The sequence below is a fragment of the Amblyomma americanum genome, chromosome 7 (assembly GCF_052857255.1).
Source record: "Amblyomma americanum isolate KBUSLIRL-KWMA chromosome 7, ASM5285725v1, whole genome shotgun sequence".
Classification (NCBI taxonomy): Eukaryota; Metazoa; Arthropoda; class Arachnida; order Ixodida; family Ixodidae; genus Amblyomma; species Amblyomma americanum.
In genome coordinates, this window is record NC_135503.1 from 27,629,449 (window position 1) to 27,646,581 (window position 17,133).

The following is a 17,133-nucleotide window of genomic DNA, read 5'->3' on the forward strand; positions in this document are numbered from 1 at the left end:
GTAATCCTAATTGGGAAGAGAAATACACCAATTTAGCAGAATTTAAACAAAAAGGCAGTCCTCTCCTGAAGGGAAGACATTGCTCGGGGGGAACTGGAACAACTGAATCATAGATGAAATGTCATGCATTAAAGTCTAAACCCTGGTGCATTTGTAGGCTTTTGGATACAACTGCATATTCACCATCGCCCATCATCAGCTTTACTATGTCCACTGTAAGTCAAAGGACTCTTCCATTGATCTCCAGTTAACATTGTCCTGTGGCAGCCCTATCACCGTTGCCCTTACCATCACTTGGAATCCACTTCATTATACTGAGGAACCATCATTTATGAGGTCACATACCCTACTAGTGTCTATTTCCTCTTCCTGCTTTCAGCTAGGATGCTGTTAATCAACATCTATTCCCCAATGCACCCTGCTTTCTCCCCATCTGCTAACACTACCTCTACCGTATTCCTTCCATAGCTTGCGATGGAAGCAAGCAAGCAAAAGCAAGCATAACTTCTGGTTGTGCCAAAAACAAAAGGGAGAAACACGGCAGCTGGCTTCACAGCGTGGGCCATAGAGCTGATGATTTACTACTCTATCATCACCACTGAATGACTCAAGAGAAGATCCCATCACATGCCCATTTTATGAGAGCTATCAGTTGCAGATGACATGTAACCAAATTTTTGGCTGCTCTTTACGACAATGTCCTCCTAAGCAAGTGGTCCATGTGGCCAATTCGACACACCACCTAACTCCACATAGTTTTTTTCCATCTTGTCCACTCTACTACATTATCTACATATTTCTGATTTACCAGCTCTTGAACTTGTTGCATATTGCAGCTTACTGAATGGAACAACGGTGACACAAACACTGGGGCAAACTACCGGAAACTTTTTTTTAGGGTGAGCTGCTGTGAAATTTTTTAGATTGGCAGATACAGTGCATGTAAAACTTTGGATAGTTAGCCCCACAGCTAGCCCGCAATGGGACAAAAACTTGCATTTAAGGTGGGGCATGTAGATGGTGCAATACACGCCCCCACAGAATTTCCTTCTGTCATGCATAAAAATTAATATTCCTAACATTTAAAATGTCGAAATATAAGCTATAAAATCTTCCTTATCCAGCATTAGTACACACGTGCCTTGACCAAAATTATAGCAAGATGAATATTACAGACTGCACAATGTAAAAAGCACCATTCTTATAGCATTTCTTATAACTTGAATGCCCAACACAGGTCTGTTGCAAATACATAGCAAACTTTGCACCATGGAGGAAGATGCACAGAGAAACACACAGCAGACAATGAGCAGTGCCTAAACAGCGTTGCAGCAATATGATATTGTAGCTGCATCATCAAAATTGCCAATGATTTTAAGTTGGGGCTGTGCTAATATTGACATTTTTGAGTACAATTTAAATACGTATGAAGGAAAAATTGCTTTGAATATCGAATATCTGTTCAGTAAGAAAAACTTTTCAGAAAAAGTAAACAGACAAATGTTACTGCCTTTTTTTTTTTTTTGAAATAGTGTACAGTCTTTGCAATTGAAATAAAAACTAGATTGACTCAGCACCATATAGGAAAGCATGATGTGCATTGAAATGTATATGACTTGATTAGATAGCATAATAGTATGCAACCTGTAATGTGGTCAGGGAAAATGAAATACATGAAATGACACATGACTGGCAACTGAAAATATCATGATGGCTAGTAAAACCTTACTAACTGAAATTTCAAGAAACTGGATGAATGCCCCGATTCTACAAAGGTCGATTTATTATATGCCTGGTGCACTAGAAGAAAAAAAATCTCGAAAATGCGAAAATACAGTGAAGCCTCATGAGGTGGCTCCATAGCACAAACACCAAAAAGCCCATGACAAGCATGCACTTTTGGAGTGCTGCAGCGGAACGCACACTGATGTTGGAAGGGTGAGATTGCTTTTAATAATAATAATTGGTTTTGGGGGAAAGGAAATGGCGCAGTATCTGTGTCATATATCCTTGGACACCTGAACCGCACCTTAAGAGTTAGATATAACATAGATCCTGTAAACAACCCTTCCATTAGTAACGGCTAGAGTTTAATAACCACAACTGCAGTATCCCCAAAAAGTTGTTCTAAGGAAGCACCAAGACTGCTTTTTGGCCTGAAAGAATGAAAAACCAAAAGGTTGAGCCAGAAGATGTGATAAAATTCTGAATCCAATGAGCAGCAAAAAAAGCCCAGCATCGAAGATAGGCATACAAACAGTGCACGACAAGCTGTTCCTCTACAAATCCTTTCTGCAGAATTGGCAAGCAGCTCTTGCAGCCCTTAACTAATATTCGTGCCAGAGTAAAAAATGACAGGACAGACTTTTGATCCTGAAGAAATTACATTTTGAACACTACTGTTTACGTTAACAAAGAAGCAGGTCTTGTCAGTTTGCATTCCTGCACTGCATCTTCCTCCGTGGTCTGTGTGTAAATTCTGCACACCAGGCCAGGGTGGCAGGTGCCACCCACGTACACACAGACGCGCACATGCACGCACGCACCCACACAAGCACACTCGCAAGCACATGGGGACCTACGTGATGGGGTTGTTAGACGGTGGGGAGACCGAATAGGTCCTCCCGTAAGAGCTATGGGGCCTGGCCGTTGACTCAGCGGTGTGGGTCCGAGGGAGCCCACTGCAAATTGCCACCCATGGGCGGGACACGGCAGCAGCAATTTTAGTGGGTGGCAAGGCAAAAAGCATGTGCACCAAAAGAGTGCATGCCTTGAAGACTTGTGATGCTCAAGAAAAAAAGATCAGACAAGAAAAGAAACAAAATCGTAATGTTCAAGTCAGGGTTTTCCTGCTCAGCAACCAACAATACAAGACTTCGACATCAGTGCTAAAAAATATACATGATGAATGAGAAGTCAGGCCATAATGTGACAAAAATATATGTGCTGCCTTGCTATGACTTTTCATGACACTGTCAATTTTTAGAGATCAAAACTGATAAAGGAGGCACCATGATCTGAAAGGCATATTTTTATGATGTTGCACACTTTTGGTGTTGCAAGTTTTCTGCTACACAGCTCCACAACTAACCCTGTTGGCCAGACACTTCTGAAAAAGACCGAACATCCAAACTACACTGCAATCATCCAAACAGAAACACTGGTGATTGTGTACGTCTGTTCACAGAAGTGCCGTCGCATGCCACCGCCCACTTGCTGTACAGTGGGTGGGGACCTTGTCAAGCGATAACCGCTTTTATTCCCATCCCCTCCAAGACTGTATGGTGATGGAAATAAATCATTGTTATTATTATTATTAAGTAATTCCTGTCTTTGAACCAGCTATTCAATGTATGCCAAATCTGCTTCATTCAAACAAAGCTTACGCTTAAAGCAATCTCATTTCCTCATGTAATACTTCTAATCATAAATTTTTGAATAGCACCAATGAGCGGTATGCAGAATGCTCACATGCCCACACGCACATTGAAATCCATTGAAAAATTCCACTCAACATACGCTGCTGCTCATGTAGTCAGTAACCTTATGTAACAAGCTATCGAGCAATATCATATGTGCATGTGGCACATTACAGACTTGGTTAGAGTGAATTGATTCTGTCTAACATACTAACATAAATTTGAAACAGTTCAGTTCCTGGCTGATAACAAAAATTAGCATGTCAAGAAATCTAAGTGCATAAATCTAGGGAAATGTAGTTTTCTTTTTACTCACAGAGCCTCATCATAGCAACAAAGCTTTTTTTTTTAGGGGGGGGGGGGGGGGGGGGAATTAAGAAAAAAAATCTGCACGAGACAGCAATATCACATACATATCCATAGGCAAAGCTAGAATAACTGAAGTGAGGTCATGACTTAAATGTACTATTAGTGCCGAAAGCCAGGTTTCCCCTCTGTCTGCACAGGCAGCGGGAATTCGAAGGGCACACCCCACTCACTGCACATACAAGTGAAAGGAATTTTATGTGGCATGGCTAACACGCCTGCTTCTCGCAGACCCCGCACCCCATATACGTTTGACCCCAGTGGTGCACTAAAACTGGGTTCTTGCAAACAATGCCGCAGATTCAAAACACCGCTGTGCAGGGACACAAGTCACACCAAGTGCAATCCTCACACACAGCTTTCCTTTCACACGACGCTGTGCACCCTTCACTCGCAGCAGTGCGTAACACATCTAAGGAATCATCATAGAATGAAGTTAAGAGTTTTTTTTGTTTCTTGAGCAGCTTTCACTAAACATTTTTTTCTCTGATCCAAATTAAACAATTATACTAGTGAATCATCATTCAATCCAAAAGACAATAAAGCCTTTTTACTGAATTAATGTTGCTGCTTGTAACAACAGGACAAAACTCCTCTACAAATCTTGACAACATGTGAGCCACAAAGCATGCACACTGCGCAGCATGCAGATTGCAATCTTGACCTCTGAATGAAAAGGATGACCTTTCAACTCTGCAGGTTCAAAATGTGGATGGCCATTAATACGCCCCAGAGAAAAACTAAAAATTGTTGAAACATAAATATGAAATATTTATATAACACCATTAACCTGGCATAGCCGGCACATGCTGCAAGAAAAAGTGCTGAACAAATGAGACATATAGGTAGGAAACAAACAATCAATTTCTTACAATTAAACTTACTTAGAAAGAGAAACATTATGTATCACAAAACTACACAAAAGCAGGATACGCCTGAGGGCTGAAACATTATTCCAATGATAGCATGCAAGCCTGTAGAAAGAGAACTTAAGCAAGAATTCAGTTAACACAAATGTTGTAAACTGATATTACGAATCATGACGAGATAAGAACAAAGGGAACCAGAACAGCTTTCCTGTAATTGTCGCTCACAGACTACCAATTTCTTTTGCTTCAAACGCACTGCCCCCACACTGTGTACCCAGCTAAAATCCCTCTAACCGTACAGCTCTTCTGACGTGTATTCAATCTATACTCATCGCAAAGGCACTGTACGGCTATTAGGGATGACTTCGAAGTTTCTTGCTTCTGTTTCTGGTAAGATGGCCACAAAATGAACAGACCTGGCCAAGCCCGAGGGCTCTGCTCATATGCCTTGGTGTACTAGCCACACACAGACACACTCTCATGTCACATCATTACATGTAGAAACAGAAACCAACAAAGAAAGAATAAACGCAGTGCTTGCTTTTTGCTGTGACTCAATTACTTTTGAAACAAGCTGTTCATCCTAGTCACAAGTTCATGGAACACAATATCAGAAAAGAGAATTTTATTTCCTACTTTTCACGCAGCCTAGAATTTAAATAAACTGCCCAACTTTGGGTGCGCCCATTACGCAGTGCACCATGAAATCTAAAGCCATGCACTGTGGATGCAAGGAAATAAAATTACTTTTTTGGTGAAGTTGCATTCCGTAAATTTACAAAGCCGGGTGTACATAGCCATGACAATGCGCACATGTATACGAGCAGGTGTAGTTCATTCTAAGGGAGTCGAGCAGATTCTCCGTGCCCGCACAAATCACTAAAAAACCCATCTGCGCAAAAGAGCGATGTTCACAGGTGACTACAGTGCCAGTCACCAGGAACATGTGCGAACAAGTAAACCAATTGCGAAGAGGGAGATACTGACCTGGTCTCGGCGTGTGACTCACTGCTGTTGCGGCTGCGGGATGTCGGCATAGAGTCACACCGGTCCCGACAGCTTGTGGAAGCGTGCGGAGTGGCCACGGCATGCGCAGGCCGCTTGTGCGTGATGGGCTTGCTGTTCTCACTGGTCGACGAGCTTCGGGGGCGTGTGAAGGGACCCAGCTCTTCCTTGTTGCGAGAGGTCTTCATTGCCCTGGAAACGAGATGAACAGTGCACAAGGTGATTCACAGTGGAGTCTATTTCAATTAGGGGAATATTTTCCCATTGGCATCATCCATCCGAGTGCAGCCATAAAGCTACAAAGGAAAGTTTCCCGAAACCTTCACAGGTGAAGAAAAGTTTGCCATGGTCTGAGCTCAAACATGACCACCATCTGCTTGGAGCAGTCTCTTTACCAACTATGTTAACCAGGACAGCTAGCAGATGGCACCGCAAGGCTGAACGGAACAACTACTCGAAGCAAGAATAGTGTCAGTCCAATGTCTAAACTCCTCCAGATATTTAGTTGCCGTCGGATGAACTTACAGCACGTAATTAAGTTACGCCAAAAGATTAAAATCACTGCAACAACAACAGAACTACGTCATGCTCACCCAAGAATGGTCTCGTGCATGTTTTGAGCGATAACGGTGTCTTCCGTCTGCATCCACAGCTCTCCCGAGCCGGTGACAGAGGAGCGACCGAGTTCCATGAAGAAGAAGCAGTCGGAGTGGCCACACCGCCGGATGCTCATCAGCTGGGCGAGAGAATGTCAGTGAGACAACTTTAGCAATCCCGGTCAACACCACTGCCCAGAAAGAAAACGACTAAAACACGTTTTCTTCTTCCTTCTTGGCAACTGTGACTACTAAGAGCAAGGCAGAGTGTCAAGGCTGTTAAATGTTCTACCATTTAGACACACATTACATCTCTCTTCCAGCCCTGTTACTCTGCACTCTGTTTTGTGTGATAACAGCAAGCAGAGCAGTCATAGTAAATAGTCTCGACATTATGCTGCTCTTAAATGCAGATGGTACAACAAAAAGACAAAAAGGAATGCTGTATGAAAAAGCGATTCTTTTATTTAAGCTAGTGGCGGCTGCGTTTTTATGGAGGAAAAACGCTAAGGCGCCCGTGTGCTGTGCAATGTCAGTGCACGTTAAAGATCCCCAGGTGGTCGAAATTATTCCGGAGCCCTCCACTACGGCACTTCTCTCTTCCTTTATTCTTTCACACCCTCCTTTATCCCTTCCCTTACAGCGCGGTTCAGGTGGACGATATATGAGACAGATACTGCGCCAATTCCTTTCCCCAAAAGCCAATTATTATTATTATTATTATTTATTTAAGCTAGTTGGGCAATTGTGCTCTGCGATCACTGTGAATCATTGCATATGACTAATCGTGAAGAAAAAAAAGAAGCATGTCCCAGCTTCCTTCAGGGAAGGTAAGACAGTTGCTATGAAGCCTGCATGGTGCTAAGTGTTGTTGGGTGGAGGAAGACAAGCAGGCAGGCAAAAGGTAGAGAAGCACAGCCCACCGGAAACTCAAGCGTCTCGGGGTTTTCCTGGTCCGTGTGCATCTTGACCAATGTGAGCGCACTGGCTGTTAGGCAGAGTCGATGGGGGCCAGTGATGTTGCGGCTGCTACCCAGGCCCTTTGTCTTCACATTCACTTGCCAGACATGTTCTGCACGCATGTGCACGGACAGGAGAAGTGACAAAGCATGAGGCTGGGCAGTCCAAAGCTACCAATATAGGCTGTGAGAAGCAAATCGTTTTAGCATACTGTTATTGCATACCGCTGATGTTACCACTCCCCCAGCCCCTTGGGAACAATAGCGGTAGCATGGCGGCGGCACTCTACAATGCTCTACTAATTGCATACAAACACAGTACCGTTGCGTAGCTAGTGCTCAATGACATGGGTAACAGGAATAGTGTAAGGTTATATATATATATATATATATATATATATATATATATATATATATATATATATATATATATATATATATATATATATATATATATATATTAGAGCTTCAAGCTATGCTATTGCCGCTGTGCCTATAGAAACCAAGTCTTGGACAAAATGTGTGGCCTCAGTTGTTCACACTGCAAGTGCTACGCCATTGCACTAGACCCGCAGGGGCAACTATCAGCACCTTGTAGTGCGTACAGCTCCTGTCTAATAAAACAATGTTTGAAGTGATAATTAATATCGATGAGCACTAGCAACTTCAACTAATGGCTATCTTGGTGACTGTGGTACATTGCAATAACCATGAAAGTTACACTAAATGTGATGGTCAATAAAAAAAAGAAACTGGTCATGTTGTTCTACTATCAGCACACGAATCCGAGTGCATTCTTGACTGGCGCGATCCTAAGCACCCCTGTAAGCATGAAAAGAATTTGGTAGGCCACAAAAAGTCAGAAGAGGGCAAATACAGTCAAAACTCGATTTAACGAAACCCGATTTAACGAAAATCTCGATTTAACGAAGGTATCCTAATTCCCCCTCAGACGCCCATAGGGTTCAATGCTTTGACTAACCCGAAATAACGAAACCGATTCCGTGATCTGTCCCGATTTAACGAACCTTTTTTCGAGAAATAAAGGTGAAAAAGTGTTAATTTTTGGTCTATTTTGTAGACAGCACCCCAAAATTTATTGATTGCGAGTCAGCGGTAACAGCGCGGAGCATCTTCATCCCGTCGCTTTTTTCAAACTGCGCGGCGCAAAACGAGCTTTAATTTTGAGTCGAGCTCACGAGATGGCGCCAGCAGTAAAAAAGTTTCGTGCCACAAATCATAGACGGCGCTGTTGCAGTTCGCGTGTTTTTTTTGTGTGTGTTTGTGTGTTGTGCTCTGTGTTCGCTCTTGTGCGGATTTCCCCGTGCCTTTGAACGCATGTCTTTGTCAAGCTCAGCTTGTTAGGCCTCCATCAGTCTAGCCTTGCTATCGTGAACGCGGACGTGGTGTGTGCGAGCAAGCGCGCCGCTAACCCTCCTGACTAGCAGATGGAGCCCTGCAAGAAACGAAAAAGGCTTACCCTGGACGAGAAAGCGGACATAATTCGTGCTGTGACAAGTGGACAGAAGAAATGTGACGTGGCTGCATCACATGGCATTCCAGCGAGTACTCTCTCCACAATATTGAAAGGGAAAGATGACATCCTCCGTGCCACTTCGTCGGGGAATCTCTCGCGCAAAAAAACGCTGAAGACCACTCCTCAAAGCAAAATGGAAGAGGCCCTCTTCGCCTGGTTTATGGATTTGCGGGCGAAGAATAGTATTCCCGTGAGTGGAGACCTGCTCCAACAAAAAGCTCGCTCTTGTCAACTGCTTCAGGACTGCCGGTTTCGGTACACTAGGCCCTGAAACTGCCGAAGCTGGTCCGGACTGCGCGAGCGCCGTGCACGAGGATGAAGATGCCTGGGAACACCTTCGCTCAGTGGATGAAGTGCCCACAGGCATAAGTTTCTCAGACTACGTGAACGCCGACGCAAACGCAGTCACAACGGAAGTTTTGACTTATGCCGATATGTTGCGGCTTGTAGGAAGCGTGGAGGGAGTGACGGGTGAAGACGCTGCCGACGACCCTGCAGGTGCCGAAGCTCCCGTGCCGACACCAGGTCAGGTGATGGATGCTCTCGATCTGCTGCGACATTTTGCCGGCGCACACGAGGGGACGGAAGACGCGCTGGAAGCACTTCAGACCTACGAGAAATCGGTGCGGCCGTTGCTCACAAAGCGAACGCAGGCAAAGATCACCGACGCCGTTGCTCACAAAGCGCACGCAGGCAAAGATCACCGACTTCTTTGGCGGAAAATAAATTTGTAGTCCCCTCGGGCCTTTCTTGTCGAGTAAAAATTTTTGTTGTTTCTTTTCATACGCGCTAGCGGTGCCGGTCGTGGTGTTGGCGCTACCCACTCGAAAGTAGCGCGGGGGGTCATGACGATGACCATACGGACCCCTAAAGATTGCGCTAGTTGTATGATTACCAACTTTGGCGCCAATTTGTCATTAGCTGTGTGGCTTGCCGTCCCGTCGGCGGTATTTAGGGAAGATTGTTGCGCCGCTAGCCGAACCGTCCTTTGGGTCGGTGCTACCGGCGTGAATTCGTCACGCGCGAGTGCGACGAAAAGTGAAAATGGTACGTGCTAACCGATACGACCGCGATAAGCTGGTACGGTTTATGCGGATGCAAAATGCATTATGTTCAATGGGTGCTCAGTCGGGGACTTGACTTTACTACTTTTAAAACGAAAGTACTGTTTAAGCGGGTACGTTTTAACGAGGTTTTACTGTAATCGAATGTACTGAATTATGTGCCCAAGAAATGCCTCATTCAATTTAACGAAGTTCTCGATTTAACGAAATAATTCACAGCTCCCCTCAACTTCGTTAAATCGAGTTTTAACTGTACAGGTTGGTTGGTACATTTTTGAAGAACTGGATAAAAACAGCGTTACTGAGGACAAGACAAGAGAAGGGCAAACACCAGCGCTGGTGTTTGTCCTTCTCTTGTCTCGTCTTCCGTAGTGCTGTTTTTAGTTCTCAAAAAGTCACTGAGACAGCAGGTAACGCTGCAGTGAGTTCACCAATTTCCTACCTCCTGTGTGCACATTTTATTCACTCATCTGCCCTTATTCCGTCACTAAGTTGAAAGTTCCACTGGTGACTGTGCTTCTGAGTGTGGAGTGTGCACATTAGTAAGGATGCAAAAAAGTCTTTACTGTACAGATATGCACAGGCCCTTATGCAGCTAAAGCAATCAGATGATCATCACCCAAGTCATGTTGTACTGACCGAAGAAGGGCTTGGGCCTGGCATCCCCGTCGACGTCAGTCGAGCCATGCTGCAGCCGCAGCAGCTCCGTGAGCCAAGCCTCCAGCTCAGCCTCATTGTCGGCCACCAGCGCGTAAGAATCGTCCCGAGTGTAGAGCGCCAGAACGTGCCGCTGCTTGGCATCTGCACGGCGGTTGATGTTGAAGCAGGACCGAAGCGCTATTGTCCGTTTGGGTAGTACACCGCCTTTCCACTTCTTCTCACTGTCGTAGCACTCCAAACGTGCGGGCCCAGCTTCAGACTCTCGGCGCATGACAAAGAACTTCTTTTTCATTGTCTGTTTGAGGCAGTGAATGAATCTTGTTAGGAGGTAAGATAACAGCAAAACATTAACACGAGTGATAAAAATAGAAAGAGCATGAAAGAAAAAAATTTCAATTACTAATTCCAAACGCAATAAAAAGAGGAAGAAAACACTGCTTTCTTTACCTGCCTACACCAAAGCTACAGCAAGAGCGGTAACAAACATTTCCACGCAGGCCACCTCCACTTTTTGCTAAGCACAGCGATCACCACCGTTGCAATGTAGTTTGTGGTGTCCATGTGCTTAAGTACGGCCCACGTTTTGCACGAGTAGCCATTTTAGTCAAACAATGGCAGATTTACCAATCACGCTAATAGCCACTCATATTATAAAACCGAAACTTCAAGGATGTCCACTCTTAGTCTTTGGAGCCCCCTGACTGCTCTTTACTATGGTTGGAGCATATAACTTTGAACATCCACTCTTCTTGTAGTTCGCATTCAATACGTACTCCAAACGATAACAGTGCGATTATTGTATTGGCCCCCTTTTGTTGTCCTAGCAGGCTGAAACATTAACACAGTGGAACTATGTAAAACGAGCACATCCTTCTTACCATAGATTAAACTCCAGCAGGTCAAAGATCTTCCTCACTCAAGCAAAAAGTGAAAATTCTGCCTTAAATTAAAACTTCTTCAGTCATGTGGATGAGTGAAAAAAATCACGTACATCCACAAAAGTTCCCAAATGTTTGCACATCCTTACCACTAGCAGTTATTCCCTCATAAAGCCGTAAGCACTTCAAGCTAACCTGCACAAAAGCGCTTTGAAAGCTTGGTTACTTTATATATTACACAAGAATTCAGCACATCAGAGCGTGGTTAACACATGTGCAGAAAATAAAGATAATTAATTTCTTTGCCACAGCTGTGCTCCACAAACTCATGCCGACAGCGGGTGTAACAGCCTGAACTCTGGCTTGCCCAAGAAGGAAGTGAACAGTGTCGCACATTACTGCTGCAACGCCAACCTTTGCTCACACACTTAGCATGTAGCTCAGCATATTGCACAAATGTATATTTTAACATGTCACCAACCTGCACAACACTGTGCAATTGCTGGCATTTTCAAGAAACCCATCCCATGCATAAACTGTTATGTACACCTAGCTTGAACAGTACCTCAGTGTTTTCCCATTCATATGAACAGTCCAAGATTTCCCTTTTTGCAATCACATATAAAGAACAATTACGAAAAGACAGAGCAGTGGCAAATTCAGCCAATAAAAAATTGTAAAGTATTGTTTGATCATGTTATGTCAACTTACTTAATTTTTCATAGCATCACTGTGCACTTACTCACATATATTACTACAAGGCAGTTTAGCTGAAGGCAGATGCGTACAAATCAAGAAACCACCTAAAGCATTAATGTCCCGTGACTAAAGAAGGAGGTATTGATGATGCAGAAAATTAAGAAACATCCGTAATGTTGTCTGCCTTTGTTAGCAATTGCCAAAAACATCAGTAATAACAATGACAACTTATTGAATCTACAGACAAGAAATGTTCCCTCAGTTAATAAAACATTTAGAAATGAAAAAAAAAAAAGCAAATGCTTGTGAAACGCGCACATGGGTAAATGGAAGCAGTATATGAGTAAAGGCACCACACAGCTGACCCCATACGTCACCAAACGCACCAAACGCCTCATGAAGCCAACAAAACACTCAAAAGTGCCTCGTGCTGTAGCCAAATGCAAATTTGACAGACTGTAGATGAAGTTGGCAACAAACCTGCCTAGCCTAAAAAAAAAAGAAAATAAAAGCAAGGCGCCACAACACGACTCACCTTCAGCTTGCGCAGGTATCCAGTCTTATGGATGTCCGAGGCCTGCTCAGCCAGGGAGACCACCCCGCTTCCCCGCGACGTGTCTTTCATCTTGGTTGACATGGCTTGTGTCAGTCTGGTCCCATATTCAATTACCTGCCACAAGAAATTTGCTACCATTACGCCACACATTGGTCGTTTTGAGGGGGAGGGGGGGTCTGGAAGCTTATTACGACGTCCTCAACCACAACCCCACGGAGAAAAAAGTCGGACGGGCTTTGCTCTTCGTTCAGCGGCCCGGGAGCTTTTATGCCAGCTGGCAGCTACGAAACTGCGTAGCCAATACAAATGGAAACTGAGGCATTCGGCTCCACCTTCCAGATCCACAAGCAGAGCAACAGAATGCAACTACACATTACGTGGATGCCAGCTTCGACAACATGCACACACAATGCGCACTTTGCACGTCGAGTGTTGACTGCACAAAGCCAAGCATACCGGCAGAGTGAAGGCCAACGTTATGCGCCATCTCTTTCCCTTCTCCTTCTCTCAATGCAGCAAGCATGTTTGCAAGATAACGTCAAGTAGGAGGAGGGGTAGCTTGATAAGGGTGTGCACGAATGGCAGCAGCAAGAACAATAGTGGCCTATAGACTGGCCAGCTTCACGGCAGCCAGATTAAGGCAACCACACTGCATGCTGAAGCAAGACCATCTAGATTTAACGAAGCACTCTAACATGAATTCATAGTGTAGAACAAAATAAACAAATAAAGCACAACAGACTGCTGGTCAAGAAAAAAAAATTTTCTCAGTGTTTAATTAGAACAATACCACATGTTTTCGGCCCTGCAAGACCTTTACGATATATTCAAAGTTTCTTGTAATATTGCTTAGCAACTAACTGAATAAATGCATTTTAATGTTCTCATGTGGAGCTGCACTACGAAATAAACTGCTTGGGCCCATGAAGGCATATGTGGATTCTGAACTCAACAAGCAAACTGATGCAACTGCTGCTGCAATTTTGAAGAATTATTAAAACTTATTCCATGTTTTTCTGAATTCATATGAGTTGCTCCTTTTCTGGATTATACTACAAACTAAAGCAACATTACACCGTGTAGTGTTCACTTAAAATAAGCAGACACATCAAAATTTTTTGCTACGGGCGTCTTTCTTTAGAATAGTGCAAAAGGCATCAGTAAATATAGACCAACACAAGGAATTTGCCTGTGTGTGGTAAATAATTTGTAACTGAAACCTTTCCAGTGTAATTTTGGTTTTGGTTTCAGAACCTAAATAGTGGTAACAATGTCAAACGCAGGTACACAGTCCCATGACACATACAAAACGATAAATACAACAGTTGTTTATTCACTCGCCGTAATTTCGGGTCATGGAGCTACTAAGCGTAACAGTTGGAGTGAATTAAAAAGATTAAGCAGTGGCTGCATTGCTGTTTTTGTCTTGTGATCTCGGCCATACTTGTGGCATTACAGCTATTGTTCAGCTGCAGAAAGAGAGGCTGCATGGGAAGGGAAATTCAACTATATTTACCAGGCATGGATTAATTTCATGGGGTGACCCAGGCTTACTTAATTCCATAGATATCATTTGCTGCCAGGGTTGCCAGTGTTGGAAATCTGTCATCTATTTTTGTGTCATATAAAAAAAAGAAAAGTGCTCAAGCTTGGATGGAAGCTCCAGTAGTGACCTACGGAGCTCACTCTACAACACAGCGCAACTAAAATTCAGTTTAGTGTCTCATTAAATACTCATGCCGCTTTAAAATAAATGTCACTACAGCTGCAATGACTCTTTCAAGGCCTCTGTTCCTGTTTAATCAGGCATAAATTTATGGAATGTACCATCACGTTCCCAGAGCGAGACATAACATTAATGTTTAACGCGAGTGTTGCTACCCCGCAGTTCTACAGTCGGACACAACTGAAGTCTGCAGCGAAGCTCCACCCACATTCAGAACTGCTGCACAGAATTCCTCCACCACAAAAAAGTAGCACATTGCTGAAACTTTTCTTGTTACCTAAACAAGCTAATCACAAGAATAAAATTATAAGCTTTAGAAGTTTGATACCTGGCTTGTTTAATAAAGTCAAACATTAAAAAGATGATTTCGTTTATTGTTGTGATTGGCTAGCAAACATAGGACATTGTGGACCGTGGCCCAGTGTTACCAACTGTATTTTTTAAATCCTACTGTAGTCACCCAGTGCGCTTTTAAAGACCGTTTTCAGAAAAATGCACACATCTGAACGCTCGCTTCTACTACAAGTGTTTTCCTGTCAACGATTATTGAAATCGGTAACTAAATAGGCAAGATGACAAAGGAGGAAGAGGAAAAGTTTAAAAAATAAAGAAAAATGGCAGAAAAGAGAACCAGGTTTATAGAATTACTGACATGAAAATTTCCTCTTTGTTTCAACTTAAAAGCCCACAGCACAGCAATTCCATTAGGTCTTGAGAATTAAAAATAGGACATCTATTATTAATACTCATTGTGGAAAATTTCAGTTTTGGTTGTAAAGCCTGACTGCCCAGTACGCTGTGACGCAAAGTGGTGCGCTGACCGACACAGCCAAAGATTATGTGGGCTCATAAGCCTCTGACGTACTAACATCTATGAGCCACTTAGGCCAGGTTGTGTCATCAATGTTTGCTATATGCCACAAAAGCTTGCAAACATCAAGTTATATACCGAGTAAACCTGCTTCATCACAATCACCTCCTTATCATGACATGCTGCAGTTCTGAGTCGTGTAAGATTAAAATACTTTTAAGCTGTATTCATGTTAACATTAATACTTTGGGGAGAGTATACATACAAAAAGAAATTCAACTGCACAGGCATCTTGCTTTTAGACTATATGCCAGTCCTTTTTTGGCTGTTCGGTAGGCTGCATGCACTAGGCTAGCCCTTGTGGCCGCACTAATCAATTAGATATGCATGTGAAAACTATGGTTTGTTAAAGTATAAATCTATGAAGGAAGCCAACAGTCACCAAAACTGACTTCATATGTTTGTCAAATGAGCCCCTCATTTCGTTTGCCTTATATATATATATATATATATATATATATATATATATATATATATATATATATATATATATATATACATATATATATATATATATATATATAGAAAAGACGAACAGTGCTACAGAAGAAGTACTCAAGGGCAATCAACAAATCAACTACAGCAGTCAAACATTAGCATATGATGCATACTGACTGGTAGTCTGTGTCAAAAGTTAACAGACCAGTGTATGTACAACTATTGTGGGGCTTCAACAGTACTAGTACACCGCAATGCTCTAAAACTGAGAAGGTCACCTCTGTCCACTTCCACAGCTTTGGAGCACCAGGAGTGGAATGTAAGCTCCATAATACTGCCTAAAACGACCTTTATACTTTTAGCATAGCATAGACTGCTCTCCATTTCTCCCCATCAGTCTGACAAGCCAAACTGAATACTCACACAAGACTAGCATCGTCTTATTGTAGTAGTAGCAAACCTGCAACCACGCTATTGCAAGGTGTAGTTTTCTCCATTATAGGATTCCAGCCATTGCCTTTTCTGCAAAACAGACGTGCGCATACACACAAAGTCGACCTTTACAAATGCACGCAAATCTTCAATACACCAATCACTCAAAAATGACACCTGAACCAACATGCAACCACAAGTCAGAGAATTACTGTGCCCAGTAACAGGGCCTAAGTAACAGAGGTGCGCAAATAGTACAGCTTTGAAACTGAATCAAATACAAAGAGAGAGAGAGAGAGAGAGAGGTAAATGTGTGTGCCCTGTGCTGCACTGAATGAAGGAGGAGGAAGAAGAGAAAAGGCAGGGAGGTAAACCGGCACTAACAAGTTTCACATTACCTCTAGGCATGCTGCATTACTGCTATGCCTAGTGCAAAATATTACAAAAAATTTTAAGAACGACACACTATGCCGAACATTTTCTCAGCCAACTTGGAGGTTTTCTTCAGCAACTGTAGAATGGAAGATGGTGCGTCGGTTGGGGGCAGTTTTGTGGGCTACACCTGGAACACTGGCACTACATATCATAAGGAAGGAAGGAGCGAGTAGTGCCAATACAAAGCAAAAATGCTTGAGGCAGCATGGACCCAAAGAAATGCGATCCACTCAGTCACCACAAACCAGTGCTGGTGGTAACGCGTTACAAGTAACGGCGTTACCGGTAACGCGTTACTTTTTTCGGTAACTTAGTAACGTACTCGTTACCATTTAGGACCTGTAACGGGTAACATACTTACGTTAACATTTTTCGGTGACGTGAGGTGTCAAGTTACTAGTTACTTTTCGTTCCAGTTGTCGCCCACTCCGTTCCCTTTTTCTAGAAAAAAAAAAAGCTCAGAGCACCTAAAGTGATGTTGCAAATAAACAAACAGGCGCTTTCGACGATCTTTGTTGCGGCTCGCATGCATGCCAGAAAACACCTGCCCTTCACGACGCACCAAACTAAAGAAAAAAAAGACAATAGCCATAAAGCACGAAACACGTGCACGAACACGCATT

General features: G+C 43.2%; 1 protein-coding gene across 4 annotated transcripts in view; it reads right to left on the reverse strand.

The window, feature by feature from the left end:
* The window catches only part of chico (insulin receptor substrate 1 chico), a 39,333-nt gene that overhangs the window by 16,135 nt on the left and 6,065 nt on the right, over positions 1-17,133 (reverse strand). The window contains exons 2-8 of one of the 4 annotated variants that reach the window (XM_077631568.1): positions 16,067-16,165; positions 12,588-12,722; positions 10,455-10,770; positions 7,179-7,327; positions 6,253-6,395; positions 5,642-5,851; positions 2,583-2,681 (exon numbers count right to left, since the gene is read on the reverse strand). In XM_077631568.1, coding sequence (XP_077487694.1) covers positions 2,583-2,681; positions 5,642-5,851; positions 6,253-6,395; positions 7,179-7,327; positions 10,455-10,770; positions 12,588-12,689 — 1,019 coding nt within the window. In that variant the 5' untranslated portion in view covers positions 12,690-12,722; positions 16,067-16,165. The remainder of the gene's footprint in view (positions 1-2,582; positions 2,682-5,641; positions 5,852-6,252; positions 6,396-7,178; positions 7,328-10,454; positions 10,771-12,587; positions 12,723-16,066; positions 16,166-17,133) is intronic. The other 3 variants (XM_077631570.1, XM_077631569.1, XM_077631571.1) reach the window with 3 other exon arrangements.